Source organism: Pantherophis guttatus, chromosome 4, assembly GCF_059756535.1.
Source record: "Pantherophis guttatus breed Tessera chromosome 4, ASM5975653v1, whole genome shotgun sequence".
Classification (NCBI taxonomy): domain Eukaryota; kingdom Metazoa; phylum Chordata; class Lepidosauria; order Squamata; family Colubridae; genus Pantherophis; species Pantherophis guttatus.
In genome coordinates, this window is record NC_142066.1 from 36593113 (window position 1) to 36611814 (window position 18702).

The 18702-nt window shown below is 34.8% G+C and overlaps 2 protein-coding genes across 2 annotated transcripts; both read left to right on the forward strand.

Annotated features, from left to right (window-relative positions):
• The first annotated feature begins 4206 nt into the window (after positions 1 to 4206).
• On the forward strand, positions 4207 to 8713 carry LOC117668869 (olfactory receptor 14A16-like). Its single transcript, XM_087893614.1, has 2 exons — positions 4207 to 5132; positions 8677 to 8713. The coding sequence occupies exons 1-2, from the start codon at positions 4231 to 4233 to the stop codon at positions 8711 to 8713; spliced, it is 939 nt and encodes a 312-aa protein (XP_087749740.1). The 5' UTR covers positions 4207 to 4230.
• A 5311-nt stretch (positions 8714 to 14024) lies between these two features.
• LOC117668870 (olfactory receptor 14A16-like) lies at positions 14025 to 14939 on the forward strand. Its single transcript, XM_034422925.1, has one exon. The coding sequence runs from the start codon at positions 14025 to 14027 to the stop codon at positions 14937 to 14939; it is 915 nt and encodes a 304-aa protein (XP_034278816.1).
• Positions 14940 to 18702: the final 3763 nt, after the last annotated feature.

Below are 18702 nucleotides of genomic sequence, written 5' to 3' on the forward strand. Positions count from 1 at the left end.
AAGAATACCACCTTTTCCAAAGGTGAAATAGATTTTCACGTACATTTTGTCCAACTTACCTTAATTAGTCATTATTTTTCATGCACATTCAGAAGTAATTTCCCTTTCAATGAAGATAGTAATTTCTACTATTAATTCTGACTGAATTTAGCCTAGCCAAATCTCCTAGAGGTTTGATAGCTGAAAATATTTTAAATACATGTTAATCCTTTGTATTATATCTGTTTTGCAAGACTGAAGAAATTAAAAAAAGTAATCTAGCATTTCAATCAGCAGAATAAAAAGCAAATCTTCATGGGGGTGAAATCAGATTCTAGTTTCAGGAGAGAGTTTTCTGTGCATTGAAGTAGTGACATATAACTCAGGAAAAAAAACTGGTTTGTGTCATGGCCCTATTGGATCCCGATTTGGAGGAGAAGGAGTTGGAACCAGACCATCCGACGGGGATGGCATTTATCCCTTGGAATGCTTGGAGTGGCCAAGGGGTGAGGACAATGTTGTCCCAGGTGCCTCAGGCATTGGGGGAGGTGATCGACTGCATGGAAAGCTGCCTGTCCTCCCAGACACAGGGGAGGATCAACTGCAGACAGATCCCTCTGAAGAGTAACAGCCATCTCTCCCACTTGGGAGAGCTGGCTGAGGAATTCTGGGAGTTGAAGTCTACAAGTCTTAAAGTTACCAAGGTTGGAGACCCCTCTTCTATTGAGTAAGTTTTTTTCCCCTTTGGGAGCTTTAAAAAAATAGTTAATTGGATTTTTTTTTAGTTGTTCTTTTTTTAGACCTAGCCATTTAAAGTTTAGGAAGTTTTAAATTCAGCTGCTTTTATATAAAAATAAAAATAAAATAAAATAAAATAATATTTGCGCAGCTTTCTGAGATTTAGTGTGTTTCTGTAGTGTTTCACTCTAACTACACAAACACACAAAATCTCACAAAGCTATATGTGGAATTTTGTGTGTATAAAGTGTGAAAGTTGGTTTTTTGGGCTTTTTGTGGCTGTGTGAGGTTCCTGCTTGTTGCAGGGGCCATTTTGGGTCTAGCACAGCTGCTTTTATATTGTGGATGAGCCAGTTGTGTTGTGTTGTGTTTTGTAGGTTAAAAAAGGGCAAAGAAGTGACATTGACTTGGCCACACCCACCTGACCAACAAGCCACGCCTTCCCAGTCACCTTACGACCAAGCCCCACCCACTAATTAAGCCACGCCCACAGAACCGGTAGCAAAAATTTTTAGATTTCACCCCTGGCTGAGAGGCTGCTTGGGAGAAGGTTGTCCTGCCCCTCTTCCCAAGGAATTCCTGGTGTGGGTTGCCTTTTGCCTCATGGACTTGCTTTACCCTGTGTCTTTTGCCTTGCCCTTTGGACCTTAACTCTGGACCTTGCCCCATGACATTCTCTTTGGACTTCCTCTCTTGTGAATTGATTTTATTGTTTCCTGGCTTTTGTTTGTGGGACTGAGGGTGGCTGCCTTCTGGGAAATGTGGAATGGAGCTTCATTGGCCATTGTAGGGCCTTTTGTTGTAGCATTTAACAGAGCAATAAAGGACTCTATCACTGCCTGCCTCTGCCTAGGCAATCTGGGTCATGAGCTATTTTTTACATTGTACACTTCAGTTGCAGTGATTATTGCATATGGCTAATAAATAAATTTTGTTCTGACAAATTTTATTGCTACTTTGATATGGATAGAATAGAAACTATTGGTGTTGTCATTTGACCATATCAAAATTATAAGGCTAATAGAAATATACAAGTAGGTACAAAGTAAACAATAGGACATGTACATAGTAAGTCATTGCTCATAAAATTAACCCTTATAACCCTTATAGGATCTAAATATTCCATCCTCTTCAAAATGGCCCTTGAAATAAAGACTGTGGCCTTACTAGCAATAGGCAGGTCATCCCCTGTGAAAAAGAAGACAGATTCTTCTGGGGTGTCTCAGTATTTTTTAGTTTTTAAATAGGAATCTAAATAAGGAGCAAAGTTCAGTTTCCAGTCAAAAAGAATATGTCCAATGTTTTCACTAGCTGGTGCTCCACAAATACACATTCTTTCTTCAAATGCAACTGCATTAAACCTCCCATACTTTACCACGGAGTCTAGTTGTTTGAAACAAGCACTAGAAAAACCTTTTCTGAGATGTTGAGGCATATAAATTGCTGAAAAAAATTCTGCCTGAGACTTTGATTTCTGTTGAGCCATCCATGTCCAAGACACAATTAACACAATTGAGTGCTGCAATATCAACTTCAGCTACATCAATTATTGTTTGTTTGACATTTTCTTCAGCTTTTCATATAGGTACCTATAGAGTTGTTAATGGCCAATTATGTTAATAAGCACACATAAGTCAGTTTTACTTTGGTTTGCTAATTATGGTAAAAAGTACTCAGAAGTAAATTTTATTTTGGTTTTCTAATTATGTTAATAAGCATACAGAAGTCAGCTTTATTTTAATGTACAAGACTCTTGAGGGAAACAAGACAGATATTAGGAAACATTCCGAATAAGAACTTTTTCAACTGCAGATAGCTGTTTCACTACATGTGGAGAGAGATTTTTTTTTCACATTATTTAAAATTTAAATTTATTCCAAAGGGAATGTTACTGAAGTTTTAGAACATTGTATAAATTAACATCTAAAAGAAAACACCCATGTATTTTTAGAAGGAATAGGAATTCATAGTAGACACCTCATTATTATCCGAGCCTAATTTATCGTAGAAGGATATCAGATGACAAGAAGGCATACCTCTTATTATTATAATACAGAATTTAAGCAGACCCTGCCACAGCGTGGGAATAATGGTAGGAAGAAGACAGAATTTAATTCCAATTGAAATTAATAAGTAATCTGGTTTGGCAGTACCCAGTCTTCAGATGTCAGACTTTGATCCCTCCCTGTCCTTTATTTTTTTTTTTTAATTTTTATTAATTTAAGAAACCACATAATACATTTATAAATGCAAGTAAAACAATTTACAACAAACATCATCTTTATAACATCTACCTATAATATCTGAATTGTTACAATATCAATATCCTATATTCTTCAATATACAATATTTCTCTCACCTTATATAATGATATTATTTTATTGATATCTCGTGTCTCTTTCTTAAATTTCATTTGATTTAAAACTTTATTTTACTCTATTGATATCTTTTCTTTTATTCAATTTTTCTTTCTTTCTTCTTCTCTTCTTTTTTCACTTCCCTCTAACCATTTATACCATTTTTGCCAGAACAGATAATATTCAGATTCTTCTTTTCCTTGGATCTCCTTGGTAAGTTTATCCATCTCAGCGCATTCCATAATTTTGGATATTAATTTCTCTTGAGTCGGGACCTCTTCTTGTTTCCAATTTTGTGCGTATATAATTCTTGCTGCAGTCAAAATGTGTGTTATTAAATATATTATTTCTTTTTCATATTTGCTTGTAGGTATTCCTAATAAATAAGTTTCTGGCTTTAATGGCACCTTTTGAGTTATTATTTGTTCCAGTTGCATTTTTATATTGTTCCAGAATTTTTTAGCTTTGGGACATGACCACCATATATGATAGTATGTCCCTTTATGTGCTTTACATTTCCAACAGAGTGGATTTAATACTCTACTCAGACAGTAGATTTAAAGGTAACATGAATCAGAATCCAATTTGGAGAGATGTCTATATAAATAGTAAATAATGAATTTATTACAAATTCAAAATTTCCAAGTAAAAGATATTGTTATATTTATTTGCTAGATTTACATTGCCTTTCTTCTAAAAGTAGGAATCACTATACATGAGACATTCTCCAATTTTCCAACATTTCCACAATCCTATGAGTTATGAGACATTATAATGGGTCAAATATTTGCAGTAATATTCCAGGGATGAAAATGTATCTTAAAGGCTTTTTTCTATTCCTAGGCCATCATTTTGTTCAGTACATGAAGTAACAGAACTGGAAAGAGATAACAAGGGTAAATGTGATATTGGTTGTTTATTCTTTAGCATAGATGTTGAGAAAGCATCAAAAAGTGTGATTTAATACTGTATGTGCCGTTCCGGAATCTATTTTTTCCCATGGTCTTTTCCTCTGTTCATTCTGCCTGTGCTTTACACTTCTTTTAGTTTTCTATTCTCACCCTATATCAAAATGCCACTTTCAACTTTTATCTAACTGCATCTCCCTCCTCTGATTCCTTACAGCTATGCCATGCAGCTTTGTCATAAATGAAACATGGATAATCAAACCACAGTGACTTATTTTCTGCTCCTGGAATTCTCATCAACTCGGCAACTGCAGCTGCTATGTTTCTTCTTGTTCTTTGTGTTATACCTGGCAATTACAATAGCAAATCTACTCATCATCTGTGCAGTAGCCTTTCACCAGGAACTGCATAGACCTATGTACTTTTTTCTGATGAATTTAGCATTGCAGGATGTAGGCTCTGTTTCTGTTATTGTTCCCAAATCCATGGTAAATTCCCTTATAGATACCAGATACATTTCTTACTTTGGTTGTGTTGCTCAAGTCTTTCTCTTTATATTCTTTCTGGGCTCTAATGTATCCCTCCTGACAGTCATGGCATATGATCGATATGTTGCCATTTGCCATCCTTTGCACTATGAGAAGATTATGAATTGGAAAGCCTGCACTGAGATGATGATTCTGGTTTGGGTTGCCAGTCTTCTTTATGGAATGTTGCATGCCACTGGAACCTTTTCAATCTTTTTTTGTTCTAATGTTGTCAACCAATTCTTTTGTGAAATTCCACAGTTGCTAAAACTATCATGCTCTGGTTTCAATCTAGTTGAAGTTGGAGCTATTGTGGCCAGTGTCTTTGCAGGACTAGGCTGTTGTACTTTTATAATTGCATCTTATGCCATGATCTTCAATGCAGTGCAAAGAATTCCTTCTGAACATGGAAGACAGAAAGCCTTATCCACTTGTATCCCTCACCTTATAGTAGTGTTTATGTTTTTCTTAAATGGATTTTTTGCCTATCTGAGACCTCCATCTAAGATTCCATCTTACTTAGATTTTGGGTTGACTGTTCTGTACTCACTTCTTCCACCTCTCTTCAATCCAATAATCTATAGCATGAGAAATAAGAATATCAGATGTATTCTTTCTAAACTATTCAGATTCTGCAATTCTAGTGAAAAGATAGCCAACTGACTACATACCCAAGGAATTTTCCCTGGAATATAGTTTCTTCAACTATCAACAGAAAGAACATTCCTTTAGTTTATATGACTCTCCTGGGTTAGGGAAAGTCCCAGAATCATCCTATAAGATCCTCTGATACAACAAAAGGTCTGCAAATAGCTTCAGGAGCATTTTTGTGCTGAATCTGGGGAGCTGGGCTGCAATCAGTTCATGGTTGAAGAAATAACCATCCTAGAATTTATTTTTTAAATGGACAGCAAGTTGTGCCTTTCATTTCTTAATCATTTTAAGATCTGTTAATCTTTATTAAATTAAAAGAGGCTCTCCTTAGCTACAGCCTGTTATTCCTTTTTGAACATCTGAGGCATTTGGGGGGTTTCTTTTTGTTAAATAACAAGGAAGAAGGCTGCTAAGGCAAGCTAAAATAAGGAAGTGTGGATCTTTTTTAAAAAAAATGATGAAGAAATATAAGGGTAGAAAGTTGTGGTTCTAGTTTATTATTTTTAGTAATTTGTAGCTTGGTCTGCTTTGTGTGGGTGGCTAAAACGAAAACTCTCTGGTTTTTATGATTCCTGATAAGTCAGCAATTCTTAAGTGACTTACAAAAAAGCTTCTCTTTGACTAATAAAAGAAGTTAAGATGGAGGACCAAATTATTAGAGATGTATTTGAAAAAATAAATAAATAAAATCTATCAGTTTATAGAGCAGCTATGCTCCAAGGATGTTAAAAAGACTACTCAAACTACTTCAGAGATACAAATATGTGTAGAAAGTTACCAAACCACTGAGGCAACTTCACAAGTAACTGACAATGCAGAGGAATTAATGATAATTTTGGAATATAAACCTGACACCAATTTTTATTATGATGGTTTAAATATAAATATCCCAATTCAATTGAAAGAAGAGCTCCAAGAAAATTTGCAACTTTTAAAAGGATAGGTTTGGAATTTTTTCCGCACGGACATTAACAAAGTTGAGAAATCCTTGAGAAAAAGAGAAGCTTATAATTACTTAACAAACATCCCAGAGAAGAAAAAAAGATTTTATTCCATGAAGGCAAGCTGGAAGGGAGTGACTTAAACTTAATGAGTCAATTGGAATTAGGATGGATTTTTATCAGTTTGATATTTGTAATTGAAAGAAAGTTTTAATCTAAAGTTTGAAAATGTATTTTTTCCTTTATATATAATGCTTAAAAGTAATTCCTAAATTTATAAAATATTATTGAAAGAGTATTTTAAAATATCTATGTTAAGAGAAAGATAAGAAAAAAGTGTATTAGTCTAAATAAAAATCTAGTTTTAAAAAGGCATACAAGAAGAAAAAAAATATGAGGGTAACTTGGAAAGAGTTACCTAAATTTAATGAGTTAACTGGAGTTAGTTGGAATTTAGACATGTTTCTACACCTTGATGGAGTCAATATGCGGTAAATTCATTGGACATGATTTGGAAAGGCACACACCTCTCTATAGAAGGACTCACAGGTGAACTGCCTGCAGAGCTTGGAGACAAGATTATAGCAAGGCATAGATCTGGGGAAGACTACAATATAATTTCTGCTGCACTGAAGTTTCCTAAGAGCACAGTGACCCCCATAATTCTCAAATGGAAGAAGTTTGGCACAACCAGGACTCTTCCAAGAGCTGATGGCCCGGTCAAACTGAGCAATCAGGGGAGAAGGGCCTTAGTAACAGAGATGACCAAGAAGCTGATGTTCACTCTGACTGAGCTCTAGAGATCCTGTGTGGAGATGACACAAAGTTCCAGAAGGACAATAATCACTGCAGCCCTCCAGCAATCTAGGCTTTATGGCAGAATAGATAGATGGTAACCTCTCCTCAATGAAGAGCATTGATATGAAGGATTCTCAGACTGTGAGGAACAAGATTCTCTGGTCTTATAAAACCAAGATTGAACTGTTTGGCCTCAATTCTAAACATTATGTCTGGAGGAAACCAGGCACTGCTTATCACCTGCTCAACATCATACCAAAAATGAAGCATGTTGGTGGCAGCATCATGCTATTAGGGTGTTTTTCAGCAGCAAGGGCTGGGAGATTGGTCAGGGTTGAGGGAAAGCTGAATGGAGCAAAGTACAGGGACATCCTCAATGAAAACCTGTTCCACAGTGCTCAGGACCTACGGTTCACTTTCCAACTGACAATGATCCTAAGCACACAGCCAAGACAACACAGGAGTGGCTCAGGGACAACTCTATGAATGTTCTAGAGTGACCCAACGAGAGCCCTGACTTGAACCTTATTTAAAAACTCTGGAGGGACCTGAAAATGGCTGTCTACTGATGGCTGCCATCCAGCCATCCTGACTGAATTTTGAAGATTTGCAAGGAAGAATGCAGAAAATCTCCCAATCCAAATGTGTAAAGCTTGTCACATAATGTCATGTCATACCCAAAAAAACTTGAGGCTGTAATTGCTGACACAGGTGCTTCAACTAAGTACCAAGGGTCTGAATACTTATGCCAATGAGATATTTCAGGGTTTTGTTTTTTGTTTTTTTCCTTTTTAATAAATCTGCAGAGATTACTAAAATTCTGTTTTCACTTTGTCATTATGGGGTACTTAGTGTAGATTAATGAGAAAAATGAATTTCAACAACTGTACAATCAGGCTGCAGCATAACCAGGGGTGAAATGCTCCCGGTTCGGACCGGCTCGGGCGAGTAGGTAGAGATGGCAGCGGGCAGTTCAGAGAACCGGTAGCAAAAATCGCTTCCCCCCGCAGTTTCCAGCTTGCTTACCTTCGCCCGCCTGCCTTGCTTCGCCTGCTGTAATCTCTGCAATCCATTGCATCAGCAAGCAACTGAATCTCCCTGCCTGCAATCAAGCTCATTGGTGAGCAGCTCTATCTGCCTGCCTCATGCCTGTAAGTTTTTTCCCCCTTTGGGAGCTTTAAAAAAAATAGTTAATTGGGGGGTTTTTTAGTTGTTCTTTTTTTAGACCTAGCCATTTAAAGTTTAGGAAGTTTTAAATTTAGCTGCTTTTATATAAAAATAAAAATAAAATAAAATAAAATAATATTTGTGCAGCTTTCTGAGATTTTGTGTGTTTCAGTAGTGTTTCACTCTAACTACACAAACACACAAAATCTCACAAAGCTGTATGTGGAATTTTGTGTGTGTAAAGTGTGAAACTTAGTTTTTTTGGGCTTTTTGTGGCTGTGTGAGATTCCTGCTTGTTGCAGGGGCCATTTTGGGTCTAGCACCGCTGCTTTTACATTGTGGGTGAGCCAGTTGTGTTGTGTTGTGTTATGTGTGTGTAAAGTGTAAAAGTTGGTTTTTTGGGCTTTTTGTGGCTGTGTGAGGTTCCTGCTTGTTGCAGGGGCCATTTTGGGTCTAGCACAGCTGCTTTTACATTGTGGGTGAGCCAGTTGTGTTGTGTTGTGTTTTGTAGGTTAAAAAAGGGCAAAGAAGTGACATCAACTTGGCCCCGCCCACCTGACCAACAAGCCACGCCCACCAAGTCATATGACCACCAAGCCCCACCCACAGAACTGGTAGCAAAAATTTTTAGATTTCACCCCTGAACATAACATAACAAAAATGACAAAAATGAAGTGGGTCAATATTTTCTGAATGCACTGTATGTCACCATCTTTCCAATTTTTTAAAATGTATATAAGAAGAGTGTAAGATGGAACATTTGTCAAATATTTTGGGACTCATTTTCAGTGTATTTAGTAAAGCTGCCATATACTTATTGGAACCATTTAGGCAACATCAGTATTGACAAATAGAAGAATTTGTCTTCTATTGAAATTTGCTTTCTTTTTTTTCCTGCCTTATCTGTAGATATTTCTTGTCTATATTATACTTTGCCATTAAAGATAATATTTTCATCTGCTTTGTTCAATAAACTCTTTTGGTTTATTGTGTGGGTATTCCTTTCTAATCCATGTACCTGCTATTCAGATTTTTGTGTGGCAAAGAAGAAGGTACCTATACTCCTGCAAGAGTTTTTCTCGTTCCAGTACCTCTATAAACCTTTGGCTTTTGCTGAAGGAAGTTATCTTTGTATCATGGAACAAATAAAGTAGAAATTAACTTTGAGGAAATATCTACATGAACATTTCTTCCCCATGCCTAATAATAACTAATAGTAATAACATAGTAACCCTAAAATTGAAGAAAACATATAATTTAGTTAAGTTGTACATATAAGGTTATAGTAATGGTAAATATTTCTCTGTCCAGTTGTGTCTGATTCTAGGGGGCAGTGTTCATCTCTGTTGCTTAGCTGAGGGAGCCTGCATTGCCTGAAGAGACTTCTGTGGTCATGTGGCCAGCATGAGCATACGCCAAAACACATGGAGCACTGTTACCTTCCCACTAAAGTGGCACCTATCTATCTATTTTCATTTTCATGCTTCCGAACTGCTAAATGGGCAAGAACTGGGGCAAGTAATGGGAGTTCACCTATAATGTGGCACTTTTCAGCTCAGCATCTTTAATAGCAGTACAATTATGTACCATAATTTAAAATGTAGCTCAAGTCACCATTGTTTTATTTATATATACCTTTTAGTATTTTCAACAGTAGAGTACCTGTCAGGGTTACTTTTTCTGTAGTAAATTTTCCATACATTCAGATTGACCCAAGAGGGCAAATTGTTTTTCAACATTTTCCAAAATACTTCAACATTCTGTCTTGGGTTGAGTACTCTTCAACAACTTCATAAATGATCTAGACAAGGGGATAGAAGGGGAATTCATAAAATTTGCAGATGTCCCTAAACTGGAGGGATTAATAACAGTTTGGAAGATAGACTAAAAATTCAGAAAGATCTTGACAGAACATGAGTATTGAGCCATATCCAATAAAATGCAGTTCAATGATGAGAAAAATAAAGTTCTGCAATTATAACCACATACATAAATATAAAATAACCATACCTGGCTCAACAGTAGTAAGTGTGAGAATGATCTAGATATCTTAGCAGATTCCACTTTGTGTGAGTGTCAAGCACTGTACTTCAACTTCCAAAAAAGCCAATGCAGTCCTGAACTGCATCAACATGGATAGTATTAAGATCATGAGAAGTAATAATATGGAGAAACCAGAAGCGTTGCGGCAAGACTGGCTAGAAATTAATGGGCTCATATGAGGCCGGAAAAATCCAGCCAGACAAACCACTTTCAGGGGGTCTTTGGACCGGAACCATCTTGTAGGGATGGTGAAGAAGGAGAGGCACTTCAGATGACCAAGAGGAACAGGTAAGTTCCTCATAAGGTCAGAGGTAGCTCTTCAATCCAGCGGCAGGGGCAGCAGCCATTAAAACTGACCGCTTTGAAGCTGGGGCAACTGGAATAAGATTTTGTGCAGGAACAGTGTTTGGACAGAGTACTGGTACTGGTGAATGATTGGCCAACTCACAGGTAAAAAAGGAAATTTAAAAAAAAAAACCCACCTCTAAAAGATCCTGGTGAGGAAACAAGCAGCTAATTGGTACTTGGGAATTTTAATGAAGGGTGAAGAACAAAGAGGAAGTTAAAGTACTAAAGCCCAGAAAAGAAAATTTTATATTGGGATTTAAAATTGGATTTGGAGAAACTAAAACTAATATAAGAAAAGGAAACCCGAGGGAAAGTACTTTTTAATGAAGATTTGAAAGAATTTTGACAGTTTTGAAGTATGAAGGAAGAACAAAGAAGTTAAAATATTAAACTCCAAGAAAGGAAATTTTACAATTGGATTTAAAATTGACTTTGGAGAAATTAAAAACAATAAAAGGATAAAAGCAATTTGAGAGAAAGTATTTTCTATGTGGATTTAAAATACTTTTATAAACTGGATATTTTGTTGTTCTGAGAATTGTGGACTGGAGAGAGACATCTGCTAGTGGAAAAGAGCACTACAATGACTGCTCTGAGAATTCAAGGAAATTACAACAGTGACCTTGATCACCATAAGAGCTGTGGGAAATCTTAAGGAATATTTGTTTTGTCTTAAGCTGCTTGGTCTCAACTTCTAAAGGAGGTGGACAAACATCTGTACTAGATATTATCTGGAAATAAAAAAGAGACTATATGGACTAAAATTTTAATTAAATATATGTGGAAATACTAATAATTTTTTAAATTAATAATATGGAGTCTTGGATGGGTGAGGAATTAATTGAGATGCTTAAAAATGTGTGTGAATCAATAAAGGGCAATAAAAAGAAACTTTGTTAGAGCGCATAAAACAGGAAAAAGAGAATATAAATGAAAAACAATAGAATAATATTGAAGGAAAAAGAACTGAAGGCAGAAAGTTAGAAGATTACACTGGAATTTACAGTGGCAAAAAAGAATGGACAGGGGAGAATATTTTCTTTTAAAAAAAGCAATCTAAGGGAAGAGAAGGAAATGGGAAAAGATTAGGTAACAGCGGGGGCGAATTATGTGAGTGATGGACTCAAAAGTTAGAGAAAGGATTCAGGAGAAAAGATACAATAAATATAAAAATAAAAAAAGAAGAAGAAGATAAGAAAATGGGAAAAGAGAAAATCATTAAGAAGTGGAATTTTGGAGACACCTGGAGAAAATGGTTAAAAGGGGAAGAATAGTGGAAGAATAATGGAAAGGAGGTAGAAAAATAAGGTATATATTAGTAGATCTAAGGGAACTGTATTAATATTAGCAATTGTGAATGGAAAAAGTAAATATGATGATGTATATTGTTTATTGTAAAATGGAACAGCAGATGAAATATGAAGTGGTAATTAGGTTTAATTATGAAAATATTTGAAATTAAGATACAAAAAAGTATGATGGGGATTTTGAAATAATATGTTGTAAACGATGAAACAAAATAATTAATTGATGCTATAATAGAAGTCAGGAATTAAGGGTGGATAATTATATTGTTTATTATGTATTAAGAGGTAAGATTAGATGTGGAAGATCAATTAAGTTAAAGGGTTTCAATGTAAGAATTGAATAAAATGAAGTTTATTGTTTATAACAAAAAATTTGATGGGAATTATAAGAAATATATTTTATAAATGGAGAAATAAAATAATTAATTGAAGCAATGCTAAGAAATTAGGATTTGAAGGGCGGATAGTAATACCATGTATATATTAAGTATTAAGAAGAGATTAAGATAAGAGAAAAAATAGAGAAAAAAGAATATTATGGCAGAAAATGAAATATGTAAATTGTATCTGGAAAAAACAAAAAAGAAGATTGGAATAGATTATAAAAATCCATATATAATTATGTTATAAGTTGTAAAAAATGTGACCTGGTCAATACTCTTTTCATAAAATATATTTGTAAAAGAAAAAAATAATAAAACTTGTCTTTAAAAAAAGAACATTGTGCAATATTATTATTCAATGTGATAACTGGTAGTGGAGATTTGGAGGTAGCAATACAGTAATTAATAGCCAATTATGTTAATAAGCACACAGAAGTAAGTTTTGTTTTGTTTTGCTAATTATGTTAATGAGCCCACATTAAGCATTTTATTTTAGTATAGAAGATTCTTGAGGGAAAATAAAACAGATATTAGTCATATTCAGAATAGGAAGCTCTTTAACTGCAGAAAGCAGTTCCACTTCATGAGAATTAGTGGGACAGCATTTACTTTGTAAGATATTTAACACTCTTAAAAGCATACAACAGAACAAAATCCATGGAGAAAAATGGTCAGTTATAAATTGAAAATTCAACAAGAAAGATATTTTCCTCTTTTGGGTAGCAAATCATGAACTGATATCTCTGGACAGAAATAAAAGAAACAGATGCTAAGAATTTATAAATCTCTTTTATTACTCAGTTTTAAAAGTTTATTTAACTAGTGTACTTGAAAATGTGCTTACATGGTATTCCACACTTAAAAAAGAAATGCTGAGAAGTCAAGAGTTCATAGTTGTGATAGATTGTGCCACATTTCTGTCCAAACTACAGGTAATATTGGCTTATACTGGATAGGAGACTGCTTTTTCAAATTAAGATATCACTTTCCATTTTATTATTTGACAAGGGGATTTATTAATTTATTCTGCTAAAGTTTGATTTCTTTTGATTAAATATATTTTACAGTGAGATAATTGTGAATAATACCACCAAGTGAATATCAAAATACCAGTTATGTTATAAATAAAGTTCTATCTTCCTTCATTTAACAATGTATCATTAAATACTTGTTTAAGAATCTAGTATTTATGTATTAGTTTAATAGTTTTTATGGTATTTTTTTAGCCTAAAAGCTGCTGAAAAAATTGACATCTCTCTCTCTCTCTCTCTCTCTCTCTCTCTCTCTCTCTCACACACACACACACACACACACACAGAGAGAGAGAGAGAGAGAGAGAGAGAGAGAGAGAAATAATACAAGAAGGAAATTTTTGCTCTAAATATTTCCATGTAAAAATATAGCAAATTACAGTATTTGTGTATTTATTGGCTAGCTTTACATTGCCTTTCTTCTAGAAGCCCAAAGCATCATTAAACATTCTCTAATTTTCCAACATTATCCTGTTTGAGTGGTTAGACATTACGGTGGGTCAAATTATCCCCAATAATTTTCCAATGATGAAAATGAATCTGAACAGGGCTTATCTTCTCCTAGAAATGCTTTTGATCACTACATGAAATAATAGACCTGGAAGGAAGAAAGAAGGGGAAAAAATGAAGTTGGTGGTTAGTACAGATAGATAGAAATTGACAAGAGTGTGCTCTAATATCTCCATTCTTCATCTATGTTTACCATGCTGTGAGCTTCTGTTCATTCTTTATGTTTCTTTATATTTTCTATTCTAATTACATATCAAAATACTATTTCCAAAATTGAATTTATCTCCCTCCTCTCTTTCCTTGCAGTTAAGTCAACTTTGTCATAAATGAAACATGAATAATGCAACTACAGTGTCTTATTTTCTGCTCCTGGAATTATCAAAAAATCAGCATCTGCAGCTTTTGTATTTCTTCTTCTTCTTTGTGTTATATCTGGCAACTCTAACAACAAATCTTCTCATCATCTCTGCAGTAGTTTTTGACCATCGCCTGCACAGCCCAATGTACTTCTTTCTAATGAATTTAGCTCTGCAGGACCTGGGCATTGTTTCAGTCATTGTTCCCAAATCCATGATAAATTGTCTCTTGGATACCAGACAGATCTCTTATTTTGGTTGTGTTGCTCAAGTCTTTCTCTTTCTGTCCTTTGAAGCCTCTGATGTCTCCCTCCTGACAGTCATGGCATATGATCGGTATGTTGCCATTTGCAATCCACTGCACTATGAGATAGTAATGACTTGGAAAGCCTGCATTGAAATAATCATTCTGGTGTGGGTTGCAGGTCTTCTCTGTGGAATCTTACATACAATTGGCACTTTTTCAGTACATTTTTGTTCTAATGTTGTCAACCAATTCTTCTGTGAAATTCCACAATTGATAAAACTATCCTGTTCTGGCTTCAATCTAGTTGAGATTGGAATTGTTGTGGCCAACATCATTGCTGCTCTAGGTTGTTTTAGTTTCATTTTCATATCTTATGCAGTGATCTTCAAGGCAGTATTGAGAATTCCATCTGAACAAGGAAGGCAGAAAGCGTTATCCACTTGTATTCCCCACTTTATAGTAGTGTCTGTGTTAATATTAAGTGTATGCTTTGCCTATCTAAGACCTCCCTCTAACAGTTCATCTGATTTGGATTTTGGATCAACTGTTGTGTATTCCCTTCTTCCACCCCTGTTCAATCCAATCATCTATAGCATGAGAAATAAGAATATCAAATGTGTCCTTTCTCAATTGTGGAGATTCTGAAAAAAAAACTATTACTATTACTATAATATTACTATTTGTTCACCACAGTTTTTCATTTTCCTGGCCTTTCTTTTATGTTTCTGAATAAAGGAATCTGGTAGAAAGGGATAGTTGAGATGGAGGAAATCCAACTTCTTAAACCAGGAAAATACTTGAGCTTCATATGTTGCTTAGCAATCTTCCTGCATCTCTAATTACTGTCAATGCATTTTATAGATGCTAAATGTAGATCTTTAACAACACTGCTTTGACAACATTTTCAGAATGTGTTTACCGCTGCTTCCTGCCTTGCTGAGTGAGAGAGAGAGAGAGGCCCAAAGTCACTCACTTGGGTACAAATCAAAATCCCAGACACCTGGTTTCTAGCCTTCTTCTAATCAAACAAATTTTCAGATCTTTTACCCCGACTATTATTTTTTTCCTGTAGAAGTGCTTTGGCAAGACAAGATAACTGGCATGGTAGAAAAGTTGTGTGAGCTGATACTGTCTCACATAACCTTTTCAAATTACAAAAAAATGAAAAAAGCAAGAAATTAAATTAAAGTCATGCATAATTCTAATAGAACACCAAAAAAAAAAAAAAAAGCTTTCAGAAATCTTAGAATTTGATATAAATTGGAAAAGATAAGGCATGTTCCCTGATCTAATATTTGGAGAAATGAAGGTAGATAGATTTCATCGAAGGATGATATCTCACTGAAATGGGCTGGAGAAATTATGAGTTTCATCCAAGCTACTGATACCAAAAATCACCTTACTTTTTTTATGATATCTCTGCAAACACTCTCACAATATTTTTTAAAATGTATACAAGTGGAAGATTTACTATGTAATTTGGGGCTCAGTATAATTGTACCTGGAAAAGTGCTATATACTTATTGAAACACTTAGGCAACATGTGTAACTTTCTTTCATGAGGGTCTCGGCTCATCTAATCCACGTTTATGGAGAAATATGCTGAATCACCAAACAATAATATTGTTTATCTTCCTGCTCTCTTATTTCAAATGTCAATTTACTCATTTCAGCACAGTCCATCATTTTCTTAATAATTTCTTCATCAGTAGGTGTCCTTTCTCCTTTCCAATTTTTTGCAAATACAATTCTAGCTACTGTTAAAGGGTTCACAATTAAATATTGCAATTCTTTATTGTATGTCTCTGGTAAGATCCCTAATAAAAATATCTCTGGTTTAAAATCAATATGTCTCTTAGTCATTTTTTCCAACCACGTATGTATCTTCGTCCAATATCTCTTTGCATCTCTGCATGTCCACCATATGTGGTAATAGGATCCTGGAGTCTGATGACACTTCCAACATTTCTCCGATTTATTCTGGAATATTCTGGCTATCCTCGTCAGGGGTAAATGCCACTGGTAAATCATCTTATACAAATTCTCCTTATATACTGTAGACATTGTCATTTTATAATTATGTGACCACAATTTTTGCCATTTCTCTAAATCAATACCATAACCAACATTTCCCCCCCCACGCTATCATAGATTCTTTAAATTGTTCTTCTTCCAGTTTTACTTCTAACAAATATCCATACAACTTTTTAATTGTATGATCATCAGAGCCCATTAAAATCTTGTCTAAATTATTCAAGATATTATAAAAACCTTGTTTGAGATCTTCTCAATATTTGAATATATGAAATATATTCTCAATATATGAAAATATTTGCATATATGAAAACCAGTGCATCTTATATCCCTGATTTTCTAATTCCTGCTTTAATTTAAGTTCACCCTTTTCATCCAACAATTCACTATACCTAATAATTTGTTCCCTTTTAAATATTACTGGATATGAAAAAGCTTCAATTGTAGATACCCAGATTGGAATCTTCAAATAATGATATTTTTTGACCTTCTCCCAATTCAACCATAAAGCTTCACGTATCTGATGTCTTCTAAAATACCCTGGTATTTTTGTGCCTTTGTACCATAAAAAGGCGTGCCAACCCATCAACAAATCATATTCCTCCAAATTCAATAATCTGGTATTTCTCAAATTTATCCATTCTTTAATCTACATAAAATGTGGAGTTTTTAAACATTTCTTTCAGTGAGACTTTTTCTTCTTTTCTCTCAGAAATTGAATTTTTTCTTATCTCTTTGATCCATTCATCTAACGAATAGTAAATAGTTACAAAGGGCATTGTAGCTAAGATGCGGGTTTAGCCCCCTCTGTCCAATCCTTTGCAGGGCATGCTTCTTAGAAATGCTAGAGGTTTAGCAGCATTTTGGACTGTCCAAAAATAATGACTCAACTTTTCACATTCACAAAACCAGAATCAATTCAATTACTGAATTAACATCTTAAACAAAAATCTCTGGAATTGCAGTTCCATTGAGAGATTTCTATGGAAATTGTTTGCTTCTCCCAAAAGAAAGGCAATCTCCATTAAAAAAGCCAACATTAAAGTTCAATCTGTGTAGACTAATTGCAGATGAATCTATTCTCTGTGGCTTCTGCAGAATTTCTAAAGTCTTTAAGGAAAGGAGAATTTCATTTGGAAAACCATTTTCATAGTGGCTTTTATATATCTTATCTTGTCAGGCCTTTTAAATCATGGTTTATAATGAAACCCACCACTTGTGAGGGAGAGGAGATATGCTAGGAAAATGACATTATGGGTTTGATAATGACATTCCATTGTGATGGAATGCTAATGTTACTACAACCAAGGCTGTAAACATAGAATCTTATTCTGAATTTGAGGAGATCTCAGGTTCAATCCAAAATATTAACAAAATATTTTGTTAATAAAATATTAACAAGGAAGAAATGAGGTTGACCAGAACCAATAAAAACTGGGGAGCTGAAACCCTCTTGAGGTCATCAAGAGTTGTAGGAGATACAATCTAGCCATCCTAATAAATTTATTTATTTATTTATTTATTTATTTATTTATTTATTTATTTATTTAATTTTTATACCGCTCCCTCTCCCAAAGGACTCAGGGCGGTGAACAGCCAAAATTAAAAAACATACAATATAAACATTAAAATACTATAAAAACAAAATTAAATTTATATTGGCTTCCCCCAATTTAAAACCCCTTACCCATAAAATTCAGCAATTAAAAGATTTTTAACCCAGCCCGGCTTGCTGAAATAAAAAAAGTCTTCAGAGCCTGGCAGAAGGTCCGGAGGTCCAGGATCAGTCGTATCCCTGGGGGTAGCTCATTCCAGAGGGCGGGTGCCCCCACAGAGAAGGCCCTTCCCCAGGGGGTCACCAGCCGACATTGCCTGACCGACGGCACCCTGAGGAGGCCTTCTCTGTGGGAGCATATTGGCCGGTGGGAGGTTATCAGTGGCAGAAGGTAGTCAGTCTCGTAAATGAGACTGTCCTGGCGTGCAGAATTAGAGATTGGGATTATTTAGAAGTCAGAGGTGAAATAGTATCCCAAGGGATGAAACATACTTTAGGGAGGTCTTCTCGTATGATACAAGTTTCACCTCTCATAGTTTGCACTGCTGGTATGACTGTATCACCTATTCTCTTAACAACAGTCTGAGATATTATTATGCAATGTGTTGTTATTATGCTACAGTGTTGTTAACAGCCAATTATGTTAATAAACACCCAGAAATACATTTTATTTTGATGTTATTTTACAAGACTCTTGAGGGAAACAAAACTGATATTAATATACATTCAGAATAGGAACAGTGAACTGAGTGCAGATAGTTGCTTTAATACATGAAAATTATGGGGATATTGTTTATTTAATATTTAATTTATTTAATA